The 24,249-nt window shown below is 44.0% G+C and overlaps 1 protein-coding gene across 1 annotated transcript in view; it reads left to right on the plus strand.

Moving 5' to 3' along the window:
- The window catches only part of C7PHXorf38 (chromosome 7p CXorf38 homolog), an 807,084-nt gene that overhangs the window by 294,716 nt on the left and 488,119 nt on the right, over positions 1–24,249 (plus strand). The window contains exon 3 of the mRNA XM_069636539.1: positions 2,190–2,312. Coding sequence (XP_069492640.1) covers positions 2,190–2,312 — 123 coding nt within the window. The remainder of the gene's footprint in view (positions 1–2,189; positions 2,313–24,249) is intronic.

Below are 24,249 nucleotides of genomic sequence, written 5' to 3' on the forward strand. Positions count from 1 at the left end.
AACGCCTATCTAAACCTAAATCTAAGGATGGGAGCAAGCTATGACCATCAAATAATAACAGTCCTAGTGGAGTCTTTGTCAAAATAAAAGGGCCTATACTAATAAACATATTGCCAATCCTTTCTTCTGAATACAAAATGGTGTGGGACAATAGTGTATGCAAAAAGAAAAATGTTAAAGAAATAATATGTCAGGATAGTTGAGCAGTTGGCTTCCCTTCCCCACGTTTTCAGAATGGGGTAAGGGGACACATTCAAACCTGCCACAAGGATACAGTTCAAAGCATAGGTATCAGGGCCTTCTGCCAAAGCCTCTTTTTCAATAACAGTCTCTTACTGTAGAGGATATGTCATAACAAACCAGCACCAAAGTTCCTTTCTTATCAGAATTTTCACATGCACAAATTCTCGCTTCCAATGTTCATCATAGGTCTCCCTCCTTCAGGCTTGGACCGCTTTTTACCACAATGTTTACAATTGGTCTCCCTCGTTTGGGCTCGGACAATGGATCTCCCTCCTTCAGGCTCGGATCCCTTTTGCACAATATTCACATTTGGTCTCCCTCGTTCGGGGTCGGACCATGTAATGTCACGTTCTACGTTTTCCTCTTGATATCAAAAATGGAAGACTTTCGAAGGTGTACAATGGGTTTTGCTTAAACGGTCGTAGGACCACTTCGATTTACTCCACACAATGTTCTTATCAATCTTCTACTTTCATTTCTGCCACTTCTTGGCTGGATGCCTTACAGAGACATTCAATTGAGCACCCACGTGGTGCCGGACCACTCTGTCACTGGTATTGTATCTTTCGCCGTAAATGCTCAAACATCCATCAGCAATTAAGCTTTCCTTGCGTCTTTCATCACACGCGTTATCAATCTTCGTACTTGCATTCTTTATACTATGTTGCCGTTTGCAACCTTCACTTCAACACAGACCGGTCTTGCATCGGTCTCCCCAACTCGCCGGCTGTTTTGATCTCTCTGGCGCTGCTTTGATCTTGGAGCCAAGAACGGTACCACCGTGGCTGCTGTTCCTCCCCGACTCGGTCAGCCGTGCAGGTGGGCCCTGGGTATCTCCGACACACAATACAGGATTCTTCAGTCTGGCCTTATGCTTTTTAATCTGAAGGGTTCTGGAAAGCCACAGTTTCTCGCTGGAAAGGGCAAGGATAATCTCCCTCCTTGTGCACCCTTCTTGGTTTGCCATCTTTCTTCCCTCATTCAGCTGCCATCGGGAAAACACTGTTCCTTTGTGTGCTTTGCCTTGCTGAGAGTGTGCTCTTGTGCTCCGCCATTTATTTGTGTGGGGAGGTTTAATGGAAGTCAGGTGTGAGTGATTACCAGTAATTGCCTGACCACAGTAATGAGACATGTCCAGTACAATGCTCCGGTGTGAGTCTGTTTTCTCCCAGAGTGGGATGTCCATGTGAAAGTGTTCATGAAGGAAAGGGTGGGGGCAGAGTTTCTAAATATCCTACCGAGTAGAATGGGCTAAAGGTGTTACAGGGAGGGGGATACCGCGTCTTGCCATCAGAGGTCCCACTCCCCGAAGACCCATCACCAGGTGATCCTCCCGCACTGGTCTACCCCCAGGAACTGAATCCAAAAGCGGTGGCCGTGTCATGGCCACCTGAATGACAGATCCCAGAGGACTTGACACCTTCTGGTTTCTCACAAAAGGTTAACTCAGAACATGGGTTAGAGAAAGGAGGAAGCTGTGGAAGGAAGGTTCAAAGACAGAGTGTTGAAGAACAACAGGAAACAGAAAGAGGATAAGAGGAAAAATTGGAAGGGGTTTTAAGAAAGGCTGCTTTTTAGATTTAAGTTTAAAAGGGCGAGTTATCCACCACGTTAGTGGTTAAGTTACAAGGCTGTTCTAATATGCCAAATCACCACCGTAGTGGTCTTGGAATACCTAGGCTTGTCTGGTGGTTGGCATATTGTTCCCCCACCCTAGATATTCAAATCCTAGTCAGAGTGGTGTGCTGTTTTTAAATGTTCTAGACTTCACTTTTGGAGACTGTCCTACCATTTAATTTGTTGGGTGTTGTGAAAAGGACAGTTGACACCATAGAGCACTGAATGTGATTAGCTAATGGAAATCTGCATTGTAGTTTAGATAAGTAAACAATTATTTTTGAAAATCATTAATTGAAAGTATGTTTTTGTAATCTTATTGCATACAGGCCTACATGCCTCGTGGACAATCAGACAAACAAGGACCTGACAAGTGCGATGCTGCTGCCCTCCTCAATCTCATCAATCTATGCACTCACTTCAACTATGTGGATCAAATGAAAGTCCAAGAGGTAAAATCAAACCAAGTTGATGAATTACTTGAGATATTTCCATGTGTTTAGAAGATGTTACCCTAGACATTTCATTTAACAAATCTACCATCTTCTCAATTTAACCTTTTCTCGGATATACACTGGGGCTACAGAAAAGTTTGCTTTTATAGGTTTTCATTATCTAGAATATTCTCTTCTCACCTTTCCCTCACTTGATGGAAGCACTCGATGAGTGAGTAAATGAGTGGGAGTCAAACCAATCGGAAACCTTAGCTAGTGTACATCAATCAGGAACAAATTGCATTCACACAGACACAAACGGATTACTGTTGTTAGAACAAAAGTATTTGGTACGTACTGAGGCTCATTCACACAGCTAAAAATAAACAAACGTATGCGCCAATATTTCACACAGTCATAGATGCCCAAATCATATGCCTAAAGGAGATTAGTTCCCATCAATTTCCTATGAATTACTGTAGATCTTGCCTTTCTGGTGAACATCCATAAATGAATTATTGGTGTGCACAATTAATCATGTTGCATTTCTGTAAAACATCTGTGGCTAAATGATGTGTCATTCATGGGTAAACATTATCATACCCGTAAACAAGTCACGATAAACGGGTACTGCAAAATAAAATCCACAAAATGTACAATTGTAAATAATATTAAAGTGACTTCCCTCTAATATATTCATGCATTCTTAAATAAATGTTTTCAATTCTATAAGTGGGAAACAAAACCACTTTATATGGGGAGTGCAACTGGGATGGGCTGCAGAAGGTGGCCGTTGAGTGGGGGATACTGGCCTGGGCTGGGTTTAGAGGAGGTGTTCCAAGCTGTTTTAGCGTTTGTTCATTCTCACTATGAAATTTGTAACATTGTTAAACAGTATTGATTATGTGTAAAGAGCTTTGTTATCTTGCCATACTGTTAGCAGGAAGAAATAGATTGCCATGCATTCCGCCACGGCGCCCTCACAACATGTGCCCTTGCTACAAAACACCAAAAGAAGTACATTAACAAGAACCCTGTCCCGCATCTGGTAAGACCTACTATATAACAATAAGAGTTCACAAGTCAGACACTATGGTTGGCTCTGATAATCTTGGTTGTGCCCCCACCCAATACTGACCCTCGCACACTTGGTACTATTGAAAGAAGCTTTGGCTTTGGTGCCGATAGGTCTTTGAAACTGTTCAGCTATTGTGTGCCAAAGGAGTGTTGCGAGCAAGCAGGTCAGTTTACACATTAAAGATCCATAGAGCCAACAGTCATGGCAACAACTTCTTTCATTGAAGAGTAGGTAATTGTGGCCCCAGTGTTTTTCCCACATTTACAGTTGGAGCTGTTCATACTGGTACCAGCACATAACAGTGCAACATGTGTCACTTTCCTCCGACGTATGATTAGAGTCAGTGAAATCCATTAGAGGGATTACTATCTGAACAGCTCCCAAGCTACCCACTGGTTGGTCTAGCTTTTTTTCAAATTAAGTTTTTATTAAGGCTTTTCATATGCATAGACAGTTCTTGGAGGCTAGAGGTCATTACTGCAGCTATATAGGTTGTCATTATCTTTAAAATTCAACACATTGCACGGGGCTCCGTTTTGAAGGACAGCTTTGTGCTACATTAAACTTATACCACTACCAAAATGTACCATTTGTGTGAGAAACAAACCTTTATCAGCATAGTTGTGAATTAATACATAATTTCACTTCAGTCTTTCTACCCAGTTCCTATGTGCTATGTTGCGGTCATTATGAAACTTTAGCAGCATCACTACACCCTCTGTATATCACTCCTCAAACCACAGTTTTATTTTTTAATAGAATTTGTTTTAAAGATAACACAAGGAAGCAATAAAAGAACAGCTACAGCACAATCTATTCGTGCAAAATATACTTGACTTCATCGTAGCAATCATATTTACGAAAGGAAAGAAGAAGAAAGCAAGCAACTAAAAAAGGGTCTAATAATTTGTGTGATATCGATGTTCACAGCACGGTTTATGTAAAGTATTTCCGCTTGATTCAGAATACTTCTCTGGCACAGTGGACCATTCCTCTTAAATATTTTGGTTGGAATCATTTATCATGACTTGATCTACAGCATCAGTGAGACGCCCTGTTTCTTTCCCGCATCACTCGCGAAAGATGGGAAAAACAAACCTGCCACATTGCTCCTCCCGCCCTTAATCAAACACATTCAGTTTCACCTTAGAGCATCTGCATCCCCCACCAGTACCGTTTTACAAATTCTTCTTTGTGACCTACCACACTCAAATTTCCCTTTGTCTTTAGCTAAAAGAAAATACTGTACCTCGATTTAATGGATCATTAGTCTTTGTTCTGTTAATACTACAGAGCAGTCCCATTTTCAGTATCAAGTCATGCTATTTTGGGGGATGGTGTGTTAATCTTTCTGTATTTCCATGAGCCAAACACCATATTCTGAATCCAGTAATGTGAGTGTGTCCGCTGAGGTTTCTCCTGTGACGCTTGCTGTTCCAGTATGCCCCATCTTCCTTTGTGATTCTCTTAATAAATTAGGGTTTTCTTCTCTATCCACAATTTTGAACTGATCTCAATTGGATTCAAAGAGAAGGGATAATCCCATTAAAATGAATTGCCTCCTCCATATGTTTACCCCATCAAGGGTTTGCACATCCTACGCCGGTCAAACTTAGCAGATGAAAGATCCTGAAACATCTTTGCTCTGCCAAATTCAATGGTGTTGTTATTTCTGCACTTTTGAATGTATGTCTATCTCCTCCCTCTAATTTTGGCATTGAACTGCCACTGTTTTGGGGCCATTTGAAGGGCGTCCCCTTCTGTACAATCAGTCAAAGACAATCTCCCTGTCACCCTCTTCCTTAAACAACATGCTCAGTATTCCTTTTATTTTCCTCTCCAATTCACCCAGAGATTCCCCATTTTACGTTGGGACCTCTCCAGTTGCATATGTTTGTGTTCTCTGTTTTCCACATAATAAACTTTCAATCTGAGTTCCCTCTGACTTTTTTCTTGTGATCGAGACCAGTTTCATTTCCAGGACATCTGAGGACAATGTGTTGCTTTCCAAGTCATTGTCGTTCCTCAACCTTGTCAACCTATCCCTTATCTCTGCCATAGATGCCTGAAAGTTTGCCCTCTGAACTTTTATTTCATTGTGAATATATTTTATATATATTATTTGTATTAGTCACATTCACGCTATTGCACCCAAAGCCTGGCTTCTTCTGTCTTCTCTGCTATGGTGGAGGGGGAAGCCTGACTTTGGGGTCCCTGCAAAAATATAGGATTTGGGTTGTTTGACCAAAGTGTAATAACTTGCGGCGAAATTGACCATAGTTAATTTCGCCATTAATCGCTTTGCACTTCTGACAAACAAACCCAAATGTGCCTTACACCCCCCCCGGCCCGCTCCCCTACTTACCCGATCCCCGCTTCCCCTTCGGCATCAGATCTGTTCCTCTAATGCGGGTTGGATCAGACACTGCTGGGACCATTTTTCTTTGTTCCTTTTTTTTCTGTACTCTGCCTCCAATGTTGTGGGAGCGTGGGACACCCCCGCAAACACCACAAGGCACAGAAATACTGAACATGGGGAGCGGGGACACCCCCTCTCCACATGTTTGGTATTTTTAAACATTGATCAAATGATACTGGCCGAAATCTGTCAATTGTACCAATCGATAGACTTTTAACGATCAAAAGGGTTAATTCCAAAACATCAATTTGTATTCATGCAGACATTGCAGTCCCGGCCAACACAACCTATGCACCATCAGCCACACATTCCTGAGGTACTTTGGGAGTATCCTGTGGATAGAGAAAGGCTATCTCCACCTCAATTAGCCTCCACCTGGCCTTCATATCTTTGAGCAGCTCCCTGATCGTCCCAGACATTTCACAATCATCCACGCTGCCCCTGGCGCGCACTCAGTGAAATCGGCAGTATTCACTCCCCATAGGCGATCCACACCCATTCTCCCTCTTCCTGAGGGAGCAGCGCTGGAACCAAGGCAGGGTCCCCATGTGTGTTGCAGTGATCTGATGGTCCCTACCACATCTGCACATAGACAATACAAACCTCAGTGCACACATTCCTGTTGGTGGGGAGTGTTCTTCCACCCCCTGTGCCACTCCATGCAGGGTCCTCAGCTGCCTCCTCTTCACTGCACCCCCAACACAGCATGGAGTTCTCCTTTATCACAGGACTTAATCTAATTCCTGGTATTCATCAAAGGCCCCCGGATCCCCTCCTAACCTCAATCCTCAAGGCGGGGTGAGTCTTCTTGATGTGGGACAGAGTCCTCTTCAGGTGCTCTCCTGTTTGAGTTTATCTCTCTTTGTGTTGTAGCCCTTTTCTCCAGCTCTTTGCTGAACTCAGCCATGGTGGATCTCTCACTCACTTGCTACTTAGCTAGGCCACTACAGGCCGCAACTTGTGTCCTCTAGTCCTAGACCCTCCTAGACCAGGGACAGGATTATTTTGTGGTTTAAAGCATATTGTGAGTGTGTCTCCTCTTTGTTTGGGGTGATTTGAAGGAGCAACACGGTTTAGCAGACATTTTATCTGTGCCCCCTCCCTCTAGCTTTTGCTGTAGACAGAATGGCCTTGCTAATGGAGGGGCTGTGTTCTTCTTATGGGTTTTATTTGGAGGGCGTTCCTTTAGCCTTGATGGGTTACCATTACCCTTTCCTATAAGCAAAAAGTAGCACAGCTCCCCGACACATGTAGATGCAAGCAATGCAGAAACGCTTACTCAGAAGTAGCTTTATGTAGACTGACGTAAAAAGCTGTAGAAGTGGTGATGACACCTCTTTTTTTAAGAAAACAAGGATGTGTCTCTGTTTGGAGCTAAAAGTAAAACAAAAGAATACTTCAAAATGTTTTACACAACTATGATGTTGCCTTACAGATTCCTTATACTGCTAACTGAATGCAAGTCTTGTGCTTTTGGTTCGATCTCGTAAAGGGTGCCTGTGTTTGTGTGGCAATAGCTGGATTGATCCAACCAGTGGGGCTCGGTGGAGAGCTGGCAGTTGCCACCATCAGGAGATGCCGTGGAGAGTTCCTGGGCATCAAGGCATCAGCGCCACAATGAGGGATTGACATCGGGACGCCACATAGGGGAGAGAAGACGCTAGGCCGCGTCGGCCGTCCTGGCACAGGAACGTCTTGTGGGATGCAACGGGATGCATCAAGTGCCACAACACCTGTACAGCACTCTGCAACTGTACTCCCCTTCAGCAGACCGTGTCTGCTGCCTGCTGGACCCAGTGAAGGAGGGACTAACCACTAACCCACTAAATATGATTAGTTTGAAGAGGCCCTTAAACAGGGCTCCTTGCTCAAATTCCACTAAACCGCCTGGGGGATGGTTAATATATACAAGCCCCCAAGAAGGCCCCACTAGCCCACCTGAGAATTGCAAAAGGGAAAAAAAGCCTGTTCCCAAGCCTAGATGAATGGGAACAAAAGTTTATTTTAGGCCACTACACGGCCGTTGTGATAAATGCAGCAGGAGAGGGGAGCTGGACTTGCAAGCTCTTATGTAGCTTCTCAGCCCCTCCGCATGGCCTTCCCCTGTCATGCCCCCGGAAGTCAAGTAAGTGTATTGGACAGGCTAAGTGACCAATCCGGGGAAGGAGCAGGGTATTTAAGTAAGTGTGTGTGCCTGGTTTAGTGTGGGTTATTTGGTTGAGGACAGAAGTTGGTGGAGGACATCCGAGAGCTCACAGTGAGAGAGAGCGACCGGAGTACGGAATTATTGGAGAGAAAGAGTTGGTGGAGTAATTGTGTGTGAGAGTGGAGAGTGTGAGGAGTAGCAGGGTGGTGGCAGTAGCAGAGGTGATAGTAGTTGTGGGGATAGAGTGGTAAAGGGAGTAGCAAGTAGTGGATGTTAATGAGTCTTACGGGTGATAGTTGCAGTAGAGAGGGATTAGTGGTGGCAAGAGACAGTAGTAAGAGAGCAGTGATCTTAGCGATAGGGAGTGGGAGAACAGGAGTCCTAGTAGCAGAGGAAGACAGGAGTTATCATAGGAGGGAGGGAAGGAAGAATAACCGCTGAGTTATCAGTGGAGTGGTAGTTGGAGATCAGATTGATAGTAAGGAAGAAGGAGTAAGAAGAGAAGTAAGATCAAAGGCTAGAGGTGGAAAGGCAGAGTGAGACCGGAGGCACAGTAGTGTGGGGGAGGAGAACATTGTAAGGCCAGTGTAGTGAAGGATCAGGTAAGATTGTGTGTGTGCACCATCCCTAACTCCCTAGAAGCCTAAGCGGGCTAGGTCATGTAAAGAGTATAAGGCCCTTAGGGAGTCAGTTACCCATCATTTTAGGGAAACCACAAGTAGTACAAGGAAGAGAGAGGTGTTCCCTTTTGGTAGTACTAACATCCCATTAAGGACTCTGGGGCTAGAGAAGGGGGTAAATCGGCAGGAATTAGAGTGAGGGACGGACCTAGCACCAAACATCCTAAAGCCCTATGATCACTAACAGGAACTCTATAGCCAATCCATCTGTTAAATCTTCAATAAAGACCCTTGGATGATGTGAGTCAGGGTGGTTATTTGTGGCGGCCATCCCATCACAACACTTAGAGGATTTATACATGAGTGTGTATGCTGTTGCCTGCATGGTGTATCGGTTAACATAGATACATAAGGTGTTGAATCTATTCTGGGTGTCAATACTAAATGGTTGAACACCATTCAGGGAAAGCTCCTGAGGTCAATTGTGGGGGTTCCTAAATCAGTGTCATTAGAAGCATTGAGGATGGAAGTTGGGGTTGACCTCGATTGCTACCCTCTGGAAGATAGGTGCACCCGACTTTATATGAAGATCTTGGAAGGAGAGTCTGGAGCAACCATCAATCCTTTTTTTGCAGATGATGGGGGCGCATGGCAAGTTTAGACCGGGAAACTCAGCTAATCGTAGTCTGACGAATACTGTCTTGAACCACTTAAGAGATATTGGCCTCCAAGTAGAGGATAGGTCTTAACCTGGGGTATTTCTGTTTGAACTGAGGAAGTGATTGTTACTGTCGGACAGGGTGGTGACCATTGATTCATTGACATCACGCAAACGATACTCTGAGATTGTCGAGCAGAGTTTTCTATGGTGTAAGCCCTGCAGTTATTTCACTAAATATTGCAGTATATCCATATGGTGCTTTGCTCTCTATTTAAGGTTAAACATATTACCAGTTTGTGAGGTGTCAGGGTCCTGGATTAAGGAACCTAGAGAACTGAGAATGTGCCGAATCAAAGGGGCAGAGGTTGAGTCTAGTAGGCACATCTTGACTACCTGTGACTGATTTGCAAAGGGTGGGGTACATAAATCTGATCAGTTTTTGTCCATGCTTTACTCTGCAGAACCGCTGATGGCGGTGGCCGTGGCTTTTCATATTTGGACAGTAGTTAAAACGATGTTGATTTAAGTATGCATATGGTTAGGGGTCTGAATGATTGCATTTTAGTAACTATGAAAGTTATGTTTTATCTGAATGAATTATTTGCCTAGCACACAATTTTAATCTGTATGTTAAGGTTGTTTTAATTGGTATAATTTTGTATCGCAATTTTAGTGTTTTGTAATGAGAGGCTTCAATTAGCCACAAGCATAATAAAAAAAAAATTATAAAAAAAGATCCATTAATATAGTGAAAGAAAGAAGCCTATCATTTGTAGCGACTTATTGTTGCATATGTTAGTTCTCTATGCTAATTGCCCCTATTATTAAACGTATAGAAGATCTGTTTAAAACCATACATCCAATAAAGTACCTGCTTCTGATAGGTATATCATCTTGAATAGAGTGAAAGCCAAAAATCATTACAGAATGTCCTAAGACCTTTATTATGTCCACACTAGTGAATTGCTCCTTTTTCCCCAAAACGTAAAAACCTCTGATTTTAAACATCTCATCTTTGATATGTTTAATATGAATACAGGTATGTTTAATATGAATACAGAGGATCTATGTGCCATCCTAAATGACCCTCATTGTTGAACCCACCAGCCAATCCTTACCCACCCAATTCCACCTGTCGATCCTCTCCCTTCCGTGCCCCTTCACTGATTTAGAGAATCTGTTTGGCTGTTTTCTTTGCTGGCAGCTCATTTTTATTTTTGCCGGCTTCTCCTTAAATCCACTGGCCTCTGCCGCCCTGTTAGGAAGAATTCTCATTCTTTGGCTAATTTCCCTCACCTAGTGAGTCCCCCACCAGCTTTGCTGGATTTGTGGAGTTTATTTCTTTTACTTGGTAAGAGTCTGAGCCTTTTCCCCACTCTTCAATGTGTTTTGCCATGTGTATTTTTACTGTTTGTGTGATCTTGGGCTCTGGAGCACACCACTCCACGAGACCCACTTTTATGTGTGCTACACAGCACCTTCATTGCAGTGACACAGGGTTGTCTTTTAGACTTCCCTCTAGCTCCATTTTTCTGGGGCTGACTACTGTCCCCCAGAAACAGGTAAAGTTGCCATTTACTTTATGTAGTCATTTAAAACTACAGACCCAGTACACCCCATTTTACATGGAGTACTGGAAAGGGAAAGGCGGAGTGGACGACGAGTGGCAGTCATGCAGTGCTGTCGGAGAGTCTGTCCCTCATTTCCATTGTGCTGACCTGTGTGGGAGGACCTGCATAAAAACTCCATCCACCCGCGGAGCGGACGTGGAGTGGACGACGAGTGGCAGTCCTGCAGTGCTGTCGGAGAGTGTGTCCCTCATTTCCATTGTGCTGACCTGTGTGGGAGGACCTGCATAAAAACTCCATCCACCCGCAGAGCGGACGTGGAGTGGACGACGAGTGGCAGTCCTGCAGTGCTGTCGGAGTCTGTCCCTCATTTCCATTGTGCTGATCTGTTTGGGAGGACCTGCATAAAAACTCCATCCACCCGCGGAGCGGACGACGAGTGGCAGTCCTGCAGTGCTGTCGGAGAGTCTGTCCCTCATTTCCATTGTGCTGACCTGTGTGGGAGGACCTGCATAAAAACTTCATCCACCTGCGGAGCGGACGCGGAGTGGACGACGAGTGGCAGTCCGGCAGTCATGACTGTCAGGGCTGCCAGAGCGAACAGAGTTATTGACTTAAATGACTCCTCTAGAGAAGAAGAGGAAGGTCGGCGCCTAAGAAGCGCGAAATCAACCCAGAAACCCAGCCAAAAACACCAGATAAACATCTTAAAGGAACAGACGCTGATCACCCCATGTAGCACAAATGAGCGTACAAGCCTGGAGCCCTGGAGTGCCAACGAAATGGTTCAAACAGAGGGGGCCGGTCAACAGACTTTGTACAAGGACCTGGCTGTTTCAATGGAAGCAGTAAAACACAAAAATCATCCGACCCCCCTCTCCATTGGAGGACATCCTGAAGGAGAGGCCACAACATCTTTACCAACCACAAACTGTACCTGTTGCCGTGTCCACCTCGGTGTGTGTCCTGGCCCCGGCCTCTCCCTGCGCGACGGACGCAGATGTTCCAGACCCCATGCCGGCAGCTCTCGGAAAAGGGCGTTCGTCCGTGTGGGAAAGCGGGGAGGAGCCCGTGAGGCGGGGCGGAGAAGGCGAGGAGGATGTGGAGGGTGAGAAACCCGAGCGGCACGTCCCAGCTGCTGATTCCATCTCGGTATCCCCCTGCGCGTGGTGCACGTAGGTGTTCTGTGCCTCATGCCGGCGGCTCTCGGAGGAGGGCCCCCATTCGTCCGGGTTAGAGGGAGGCCCGGGGGGACGACGAAAGCAAGAGGATCGGGGAAAGAGCAGAAACTATGGAAGAAGAAAAAAGCCTGCCACTAAGTGAGAGCCGGCTGTGGAGGCTTTTAGAGACACGGACACGCCCCAGCCGCCGCCTCCGCCTGACCCTCTAGTGCGGGTTCAGGTGAAGGCTTTGTTCCACGCAGAGGCGGAGGGGAGTCTGGCAATCAAAGATTTTCAGGTGCCTATCAAAAAAAACTGGTTGTCAGTAAAACGACTAACCTGAAGAAAAGACTGAACACCGGCCATGATCATAATAGAACATAAAAACGGTACTATCCAGAATAGTAAAAAGGGACGCAAAATGAATAAGTTGCTGCAAAAGCCCAAACACACACAACAAACAACTTTGGACAAAGTCAAAGATAAACAGACCAAACGAAGGGAGGGAGGGTCAGTCAAAAATTCTGTAAGAAATTATTTCACGGCCAAAGGAAGTCAAAGACCATTGAATGGACACTACTCCATGGAGCTTTCGGACTTGGAAATTCTGGAAGCCCTAAATGAATGTTTGCCTTCTTCCAAACTACGAAGATTGGAATACAATGCTAGTGAAAAGTTGACCTCTAAAAAATGCGCTGTCACAGATGAGAGTAAGGGGACATTAAATCAACCAAACCAAGGAGAGAGGGTAGACAGGGAGCAATCCAAACTGGCATCTCCGCCAATAAAGCCACAAGAATTGGCAGAACCAAATGTCAACCTGATCCCGCAAAGTGATTCAAACATGAGTGAAGAAAGGGTGGCTTCTGACAAAGTGTCTCCTACGGGGAGCTCTCTACCAGTTACTCAAATCGAAAACGAAAACCCTCAGGGAAAGATATACATCACTGACGAAATGGACGGTTCCAGCAGTCTAATAACAGAAACAAATGAGGGATTCTCCCAACCAACATCAGACAAACCAACATCGACGGGAGAAACGGCTCTGTCCCTACAGAAAGAAAAAAAAGGAATCCCAGAAGGAGCACACACAACACCCGAAAAACTAGTTCAGCAGTCTGAGTCAATGCCAACTGAGCGGGCAACACCTACACGGCAGTCGAGTAGGACGGCGGAGAAGTTAATCCCTAAAGATCTACAATTCCTGCCTGATATGACTGAAATAAGCCAAGGCCCAGCCACAAAACCACGGCATAATTTAAATCAAAACACGTTGGGGAGTGAAAATTACAACCCCCTCATAGACAAAAACAGAAATCTAAGAGGCTCATTAGAAACTACAAGTGTCATAAATCACCAAGGTATCTTATGAAAAGGATACTGTAACCAAAAAGGATACAATTGGTAGGGCTCTTCCGGATCCTTATTCACACGACTTGATAGTAGTGAAGTCAAATTAGACCTTCCAAATGATACCACTCTCTGATTGGTGAAACAGTCAGAGAGAGGGATCACTGGAAAGGGCGGGGGAGCTTTATAGGAAGTCAGCCTAGGATAAATAAAGTATCATGAGAAACTGTCCCAAATCAACTATAGAACAGCAATAGCACTAATTAACAACACTGACCGGTAGGCTTAGAACTGAAGTCTCCACCAGTCTCTGAAGAAATCCAGGAGTTGTAACAACAAAAAGGAGGGGAAAGGTTAGTAAGGGAGACTTATCCCGAATGGCACGAGGCTCACGCTAGATACCGGGTTGGTGCACCACAGGATAGCGACCAAAGTACTGTGCACAATCACCTTCAAAAAGAAATACTTCCTTTTCCACGTAGAACAGAAATATGATGAAATGAGTCCACCTGTTATCTCATCACAGGTGCCAGGGATTCACTCCAAAGCAAAGAATTGTATGCGTGTAGAATTACACGTTTCAACAGAGTTCAAAAGGCCGCGTGCAGGTTTACACACGATAGAGTTCACGCAGCCGGGACAGCTGCTCTTGCAAGCGTGAGGATTCACACGCAACACAAGGACATGCAACTAGGAACACAGCGTGTAAAGAGTAGAGTAGACCGTGTGCGATACGCAAACAGAAGTGCACGCAGTCAGAGCAGCCGTACCTGAAGAGTTCCAGAGTCCGCGTGTGTATTACCCGCGAACCAAGTACACGCAGCTGGGACAGCCATGCTAGCGTCCGCGTGAGATTTAACACACGACCAAAGTACACGCAGCCCAGGACAGCCGCGCTTGGAAACAGCATCCGCGTGGGATTTACACGCGACCAAACTTAACGTAGTCAGGAAAGCAGCATGCGAAGAAATCAGGAACCCGCGTGTCAGAATACACGCGACTGAAGAGCACACAGACAGTGCGGTCAACCTGTGACTTCCGGGCAGCAGCTCCAGGAATTCGCGTGTGGAAGAAAACACGCCGAAGAAGCCAAGGAAGTAACTGAAGATAATGCGAGGACGCAGATCAAGGGTTTCAGCTACCAAACACCATATTGGTTCAATCAGAAGCAGCGAGCGACGTATCCACGCTGCTTATGAACGTACTGCCATAACACACGTGACTAACCTGAATCACGTGAATTTAACGACGTGAATAATGCAGACGTCATTTTCCCGGTAGTGCATCAAACAATCTCCATTTAGAATAGAACGGTCTAGCAGTTCTATGAGCATAACTTGTTCTGCGTGAAGATGTTGTTCCAGGTCCAGAGGTAATATGTCCAGCATGCATGACAACAAGGCCGGTACAAAGCCAATGGCCAAACACGGTAACAACTTCAAATGACTCACCAACTAGAAGACTTTCCACGCAACAACAATCGGCAAGCCCCACGAACCCTCCCAACAAAAAGATGGACCTACTTTCCATCATCTCATCAGTAAATATAGCGCTATCACCATTCATGAAGCTATATGAAGCTATCGCAGACTCGCTGAAAGACCACACAAGCGTACAAGCGATGATGTACAGCAAAGTTATCTTCTTAGAAGCCTACATCATGGCCCTAGAAGCAATAAAAACAAATAAATTGGAAGCCAATGAGGATGCAGTGCCTACATGCCAACAAGAGAAGTGGCAAGACAAAGAACAGACAGTGGTGGGAAAAACAATAGGGACTCAAACCATTACCACGATTGATTCAACATCAAATAAAATACCAAAGGAGGCTATAAACAAAAGGGTGAATACTAAGTCACAACCAGGTCAAATTGCCACTACAATGAAATCAAAAAGGACAACCTCACCAAGACTGAATAAATCTGGAAATCAAACGGCAGAAGGCATCTTCCAATTTTTCTCGCGCCCAGTAACTCAAAAAGAATCATTACGAACGGGAGAGCGTGACGTAAATGTACAACAAACGAAAAAGCAAGAAAGGGTGGAAAAAGAAAAAGGAAAAAAAGGCAGCCTATCTCCAACGATGACAAATGATTTTCTTGAAAATGACGAATTGATGAATCTGAGTCAACACCTATCAGAACACGTTCCGATGTCCTCAAACTCTGACAGAACTAGCAAAACACCAAACCCCCAAATTAGCAGGAAAAGCAGCAAAACGGAGTCCTCACCGAGGAAGAAGGTAAAGAGTAGTGAGAACTTTGTGAACCAAACTATGGTCAAGGCGAAAAGCCAAAACAAAAAAGACATTCGGCCTTCAGAAACCTCAAGGCAGACAATTTTAAAACAGATGATGAAAGAAACAAAAAAAGAAAGAGAAAGGGCCAGATCAAGAACCCCGGATAAGCGGACTTCCAGACACTCAGGGAAAGTGCAAAAGCGTTCCCACTCACAGCAGAAGGTCCATGAAAATGAACAACCAGACAGGAGACAGCGAGACGAATCTCAGCATCATCGGGAGGATTGAGGGAGAAACAGAAAAAGCCCAAGGCAAATGCGAACACGGCCCGCACTAAATCTAAGAATGATAGATCTAGAAACAATGAGAAGAACCGCCTTCGTTCACCAAGGGACTCAGGGGTAATGGGCTTTTATTACAGATCTAAGACGCAAATGTACAATCAAAAACCAAGAAAAGTGGACCAAGCAAAATGGCGAATCAAGTTGACACAAGTGGAAGAAAATAGAGACGAGATAACATTGAATAGAAACTTGGTGTTAAAACTCTTCAAGTATATTCGAAACCTGAAATACATCAAATCAGAAGCGCTGTTGGTGGTAGAGCCAAGCCATGAAGATGCCAAAGCTAGAACCATGCTGCATATAGCATCAACAACGCTAAAAAATACCATCACTAACAGCAAAACAGAATTAGAAGATATGGGATACGAGTTAAAAGTGTACTCGGCAACCGGTACTGAAAAAAAAACCCACCAGAAAGCAAAGAAGATAAGATGCGCCAGGAAAAACAAGACACAAAGCCTGGTAAACAGCAAACACCTAAACTCAAATGAAGACTACTCATATAAGCCCCATGACAAGAGTCAATGAACGAGAACCTGAAAGGAGACCGGGGGCGAAGTTGCCTACCTTCAAAGAAAATAGCAACTACGATAGACCAATGGAGACAAAAGACACAAGAAAGACCAACGGAGACAGGGGAATTAGTCCACAAGAGGACCGAAACCAAAAAATAACTGAGTGCGAACCCACAAAAAGATGTGAGCCAATGAAAGGGATCTGGTCTTGGTTGCCAAAAGCCTTGACGGAAAAAAGCAAAGATGGCAATGCATTGGAGACGAGCACATTAATCGGGAAAGACCTCGCTTGATCCACCAAAATCGGTTGATAAAGATGTGCTTGTGGCACACATGAGGTCACACTCACCTACTATCGACGAGCGACATGGAATTGATTGAACCACCCTCAATGAGGGGTTTTGAACTTATCCTGGCACCGGCCAAACAAGGGCGCCAAGGAAGACCTTCATCAGGGCTATTAATCGCCTGCATAAATGGCTGTGGGATCAAACTGGAAGAAACATTGATTAGTAACTTAATGATACTGATGGTTAAGGCTTCATGGACTCGCCAGGTAAACAACAAGGCAGGGTTTGAAAAATCTACATTAATAATAGCCAACATCTACTGGAATCCAGCTGCTATGGAAACAACTGTTTTTCTAGAAAAAATAGAGGCAGCAATAGACGAGGCACTGGCAGATCACCTGGTAAAATACTTCCTGATTTGTGGCGACCTGAATGCCACCTGTGTAGGGGCTTCAGAATCCAGAAAAAAGCAAGTAAACAACTCGACAGGCGAACAGCGGGGCATATTATGGTCCCGACTGATGGACTCGAGAAACCTACACAACCTCCATGAAGCTTTTCCGGACTCAAAGCGTCCACCTTCGTGGGAAAGAAATGAATCCAAGGCAACAATAGACTACATTTTTGTTACTGAACCGATCCTGGCTGTAACTAAATCCTTTGAAATAACACGTGTATGAGCCAGTGACCATAACCCTCTTTCGACCACTTGGGAGTCTTTAGGTCCTCTGAATGACCATATCGAATTCAACATAACCATTAACGCCCAGGGAAATCGATTAAAACTGTCTAGAGAGTCTATTGCAGACATAGAAAATAGATTTAGCTCTATGTTGGATACAAACGGCGCAAACAAAACTGACTATATTCCTCTCTTGACGAAGTACAAAAAGACGTCACTTTCAAAGAAGATAGGCGGAAATCCTCCAAGACACGTGTTCGATAAAACTTTGGTCAAGAAACACTGCGAGCTTCGAAGAATCCAGCGCAGAGCAAAATTTATCGCAACATCAGCGGCAGTAACAGAAGCGGAAGTTGCAACAAAACACTACAAGTCATGGGTAAAAGGACATAGACTGACCCTCTTCCAACAAGATTCAGAAAACATCCTAAAAATCATAAGTGTCAGAAATACAATGGAATTTTTGAGCAGCCTGAGAGCTACTGTCGAGGTACAAAAAAAATCCATAATAAGTGAAATTGGGGAATCAACATGGATAAAACATTTTGCAAACATGTACCAGGCTCCAACAACTTCAACAATGTTACCAACAGGGCACAAAATTGACCCATGGGTAAGAGTGGATGACCCAGAGGAGATCCGATTAAGGATTGTTGGTTTGAAAAACTCAAGAGCGCCAGGTCCCGACGGGATCACAAATGTGGACTTAAAAACAAACCCAAAGGAGTGGGCCAGCCTCTTCAGTAAAATCTTCGGAAGATGTGCGGATTTAAAAACTATACCGCCCTCATGGAAATCAGCTACAGTGGTACTAATTTTCAAGAAAGGAGATAAAAAGGACCCAGCGAATAAAAGACCAATCGCGTTGCTCGATGTAATGGGGAAAGTGTTTGGTTCGATGCTTCTTGGCCGCTTCAAGATCTGGGCCTCAAATGCTCCCTGCGACAATCCTTTCCAAGCAGGATTTAAGAAAAACATGGGCACGGCTACCAATATATTGATATTGAACGTGCTGAAAAACAAAGTATTGGAAGGGGGTGCAAGAATCTTTGTTGCTTTTATCGACCTCACTCAGGCCTTTGACCGTATAGACAGGTCGAGTCTCTGGTCAAAACTGGAAGCCTGGGATTGTCCAGCTGCCCTATTGAACCCAATCAAGGCGCTGTATACCGACACTAATATGCGCATCCGTCTGGATCAAAATGGACTTTTGTCATCTCCAATTGCAACAGCACGAGGTGTGAAACAGGGGTGCCCTTTGGCGCCGGCTCTCTTCCTGGCATTTATTGGTGACATTAAGAAAGAAGACACAGAAATACGATCATTTCCACCAAAACTCTGCAGAACTTCAATAACGAGACTATGCGGACGACCTTGTCCTACTGGACTACACGCCAATAGCACTACAACAAATAAACTGGAAATCAATGTAAAAAAAAAACAAATTCCTGACATTCAAGGCTTCTTCGAGGAAAAAAAGAAAAACCACGATTACACTTGGAAGGAACGCCGATCGAAAGAGTTTTTGACTTCAAATATCTAGGAGTCACATTAGACTCCTCAAAACAGGATAAAGTGATGCAAGCAGCTTTAACGATGAAAGTCAACAAAATGGAAGCCCAAGCCAGGGCCATAGACAAAAAATTCGGTAGATATTCACTAATTCCAGTATGAGAATTCTACAAGAAAAAGGTGATGCCAACACTAACGTATGGAGGAGATGCAATGATTAACCTACCTACTAGCATCTGGTCAAAACTGGAGGCAAAGTTTTGGAGGAAAGTGCTGACGTTACCGAATTCCACTTCGGGGGCTTCGATCCGCCTAGAGCTTAGTTTACCGTCTCTCAAAAGTACAGTGGTACAATCAACACTAATGCTATACAGGAAATGTCGGATGTCGGAGCCTCTGTCAATTTACAATCTTGTAAATCAGGAAATAGAACGAAACAGCAGCAAACGGCTCATAAACTGGAAAGAAGAGAACATCCGAGTGTTGGAGCAGATACAGGCCGACGAACAAACATTAATCAATAATCCGAAAAAAATACTCACAAAAATAAGAGCTTAACTGTATATCGACCCTGGAAACAGCAGGAAAGAACAAACTAACCACACACCTGCCTCCAAACACCAAAAAGGTCAACGAGCTCCAAGAATACATCAAGAAATGTCCATCTAGGAAGGGGAGAGACATGTTGCTACATGCCCGCCTCAACGTGTTGCCGACGAATGAGATCTTGGCCATTAGAGGCAAGACTGAAACACATTTTTGCCGCTTCTGCAAGACACAAGAAAAAGAATCAATTTGTCACTTACTCCTAAAATGTGCTGCAAACCAACATATAAAAGAACGATACTTAAGCCCCATCTTCTCGGATTTTATTATGTCAGACGAACAAATATGTTGGTCTCGTTTGATTGGAGGAGACAAAACGAAATGGCAAATAGCTACATACAAGATACTGGAAGCAGTACATTTGCAGAGGATATAGCCGAAAACGAGGGCACATTTTAAGAGAGACAAGATCTTTTATGAAAAGTCCACGACAAAATGTACACTTTGTAAAAATCTTTTTTTGGATTAAATACAAATTAAAAAAAATTAAAAAATGAAAGGGTTAATTCCTATCCCTTTTTGTCTGTGCCTCTCTGAGCTTTGTTTTGCTCTTTTAACATTTGGACTTGGCTGGTGGCAGTGGTATCTACCCTAACTTTTTGACCGCGATTATATTATATAAACGTGGTATTGTTCCAGGCTATTATAGTAGCCTTGACCATAAACCCGCTTGACCAAATACTCTTTCTTTTGGCTCCGGTCGAGTTTATTCGCCATTTCTTTTTGTTAAAGTCCTTCTTGTGTTTTACTTTGCGTGGCAAACCAGGTTTGCCTTCTTTGTTCACTGTCTTTTGGCGGGCTTCTGCCAAGAAGCTCTCCTCTTCGTGCCTGGGTGTCTAGGTGGGCTGAATGTGAGGGAGGGGTGTAGTCATCCCCTGCACAGGGTATCCTAGGAAACCCAAGTAGCGCTTTGCCATGATTGGCTGAGGAGGTTGTCCGGGCCGGACAACCCCTCTGCTGTGTGATTGACAACCAGGCTGTGTGAATGGGGGATTTTCGCATAAAAGGGAGGACTCTTGTGCTGGAAGTCGGAGTTGCCTCTGGAATTACAAGGAACCAAAGAGAAGTGGAGAAGAAGACGGCTGGTGCAACTACCGAGTCCCGGTGAAGCCCTGCTGCAGTCCTGAGCTATCTACCCTTCAACAACCAGAGAAGATCCAGTCCGGAGTCTTCTTCCCTTGAGCCTGGTGGGGTCAACCAGCTCATCTTCCACAGACAGATGATCCTCTTCGTGGTCCGGATGGCCTTCTGAAGAGCCTCTCCTGTTTTAAAGGAGCGCACCTTTTATTCACTGTCGCTGCTGCTGGCCTCATCCCTGGGTAGTGCAGCTCACTCCAGACATCCTCTTTCTTGTCCCCACGACTGAAGCTCCAGGAACTGTGAGTCTGCAGGAAACTACCAGGAACAACTGCCGTGGCACCAGCTTCTTCAAAGAATAAGGTACTGTGTCCAGCTTTGAGGAACTAGGGTGAAACCATTTCTCCTCATCCAAGGCTTGCCCTTGTCTTCCTTCCCTCTTATAACTTTTACTTCCTATGTTGACAATATCCAAGTACTCCTGGCAACTTTGAATCTTGAACTGTCTGACTGTGTGATCCTCGACAACAGGAGCCCGGTTCCACTTGACACTGGCGCAGGCCTATTGACTTTTATCTTCCTATCAGCAAGTGTTCTCTGATACTGTCTGCCTTGACAAAAGTATTGCCTATGATTTTTGCCCCCAACTCTCTTTTGTTAACTCAGGTGCTAAGTGTGTTTTTACTCCGGTAACATTTCTTTCCGCGGATACGCATATCTTTAGTAAGACCGAACTGTCATTACTGTCAAAAAGTGATTGCATATGTATTCCCGGTAACGTCTTTTGTTTCACAACACCGGTCCGTCAAATCATAAGGTACTTACCTTGAGTTGTTCTGCACAAAGAGAATTGGTTGTGTGTAGTGTATTTTACGTGTGGTTTTAATTTAATACAAGTGAAGTGTTTTGCAAACAGATGGTCCAGAAATAAATGTACTTTTACTTTTCAACCAAAAACCTTGAGTCAGTGTTTGCTTGAGTCTTAGTAATTGTGGTCCTGTGTGTAATTTCTACTACTGCTCATTTGCTCTTGAGATAAGTCTGGCTGCTCCGCTACTGCTAACACTTTAACAGTGTAGTACAGGCTTGTACCAAAGGTGAACTTGTATTACCACTTGTAGTCTTAATTGTGTGTAGTGGTCCCTAAGGGCACTGCACAGGATTCTGCCTAACGTTCCCCTCGCTACCACTCCCCTCTCCAGCCCACCCTTGCATGTCCACATTACTTTTGCAAGGCTGCCTGATTCCTACACCCCGTCTATAATCCCTTCTGTGCTGGGATATTTACATAGATAATCGACCATGGTGGCCCTCTGTTTGTACAGCCCCTCTTTGGCAATCTGCTGGTGCGATTCAGCGCACTTCAGTTCAGCGAGAATGTCTTTGATTGTGCTGGGTATACCCACTTCCTGCTGCCTTAAAAATGGGTATCTATATCAACCAATTCAGCGATTCATTCAAATCCCATGAATCAAAGGTTTATTATACTTGACTTAAAAGTATTCTTTCCAAAGAATCTCCATCTTCTTGTAATTATGAGTAAATACAAGGGCAATACAGTTAAAATACTATAGGAATAATCAAACTGATATGATTACCCCTAAACATTCTCTAGAGGGGGCAGTGCTAACTGTGAGGGGTCAGAAATGTGAGGCGGACAACTTAGTGAAGGTTTTCCAAAAGATGCCATTTTATTAAACGCAAAAGGCTTTGATAAACGCCTCACTATCCCTAACCTAACGAGGATTTCCCTACCTATAAAACAAGCTAAAGGAAATACTTTTAACAAATGTATTCTGTCCCTCACACTGGTTCATACAATAAACGCAACAAGGTAATGCATAGCTGTTTAAACTTGACAAAAATGAAAAGTGATCTATTAGGCCTGGTAATAGCCCTTTTAGTAATCTGGGTGAATTCCTCTTCCCCAGATTTAATCAGGATCTCAGTCAATGGTTCAAAAAGAATAAGGAAATTTGGTAGTATAACAGTTCAAACAAAGTTCCTTTTCCATGATAAGTCTTCCACTTGTGATTAACCAACAGTTCTAAATTGTTTCTCATGTCTATCGCTCCACTGATAGTAGAGAGTTCCACACAACTGCTTCTTGGAAACAAACCGGTATAATTCCATAGATATAAATGTCATTAAAAAAGACTTCTGTCAGGATGATGCCGCAATAGTTCACAATGCCCTTCTCATCAGCAATTGCTTCTTTGCAACAAAATGTTGTACTTCCATAGTGCATATAACAGAAATGCCACTGAATACAGCTACCCGCCTCTACACATGCTGGGTGTACCTGGTTGCGCTAAGTGTTGACAGTCATATTGGTCAAAATGATCCAAATAGGACAAAGAAGAAAGTAGAGATCAACATATTTTAATTAATCCGTAGAAAAAACTAACATGTTAAAAAAACGTAATGCATTCTGTTTACAAAACATAAAAACAATTAGTGAAAAACACCATTATTCTAGTCGGAAAAAACAACAACAACTACAACCGTCATCATTTTTTAAAACAGTTGAGTGAGGTTAGTATAGGTGTAATATTGACATTGCATATATCCTCAGTTTATATTTTTATTGGTCCTTGGCTCTGTCGACACAGAGAAATGTGTTTCTGGGTGTCAGCTGATGTAATTTGAAAAAGGAACATTCTCTGGATGGCTTAGTCTGTCATGAGACATGTGCTGAACCCGTCTTCAGGACAATAAGTTTTTAGGGACACAGATGCATAATGATGCAGCTAAAAACCAAAAACACAAAGACAACGTGTTAATGGCACCTTTAAAAACTAAAAGGATCTCTATAGATGTGCACGTACAACCATTGGTACTAACCTGGCAATTACTTTGTGGCAGTGTAAGGCGTCGAAGATGGTGACTGTGTAGACCAAATTCGATAACATCAACTGTGCAAGCTTACAGTTTGAAAAAGGGCTAAAAGTAAAAACACATTTTTGTTTTTACTGTTGATATTTTCCGAACCACTTATATCAGTGTTAAATTGTGATTGCGCAAGCGAAACTATGCGCTTGGTGACTTTAAACATTACATTTGTAATAATAAAAGTATGCCAAAATTTGACAAACAAACAATGATTATTACCTTTAAACCCATTCGAACACGAGCCCTGTACGTGAACGATGATCAACACGGAATGCAGTAAAGTGAGACGGTGTTCGTCTTGTCGATATTACTGGTGGGAAGCCAAAGTTCGCTGTCCGAGGAACCCAGACTGGAGGGGGTGCCTTTCATTTAATTGACCAAGTTCTCAGATGGAACGTCGTGTGACTATTTTCCAAAAAGAGAAAAGCACATAGAGTGCTAGTGAGTGACTGAACCCACAGGGGTCGTGGTTGATTGACCGAAGGCAGCGTAGCTTTTGTATCTGCTTACCTGTTCTTGACCCGGCGTGTACTGCCAGCAAGGTATAGACTGTTACAATGCCGCGCGCTGAATGAAAACGCTGAAGGCTGCGGATCGAGTGGGTCTGTATTTGAAAACCGACTAGTAGACCACGCGCGTGCTTGTTGAGTGCGAAAAATCGGACGCCATCTTGGATGAAGAAATGGCCGATCTCAGTAATGAGATTCGTAATAAAAGTAAAGAGAAAGAGCAGGTTTTTTGGAAACAAATTGGCCCAATCACTGCAATCCGCCACATCATTCTTCTGTGGTACTAT

This window comes from Ambystoma mexicanum, chromosome 7p (genome assembly GCF_040938575.1).
Source record: "Ambystoma mexicanum isolate Mex_15411 chromosome 7p, UKY_AmexF1_1, whole genome shotgun sequence".
In the NCBI taxonomy this organism is placed as follows: Eukaryota; Metazoa; Chordata; class Amphibia; order Caudata; family Ambystomatidae; genus Ambystoma; species Ambystoma mexicanum.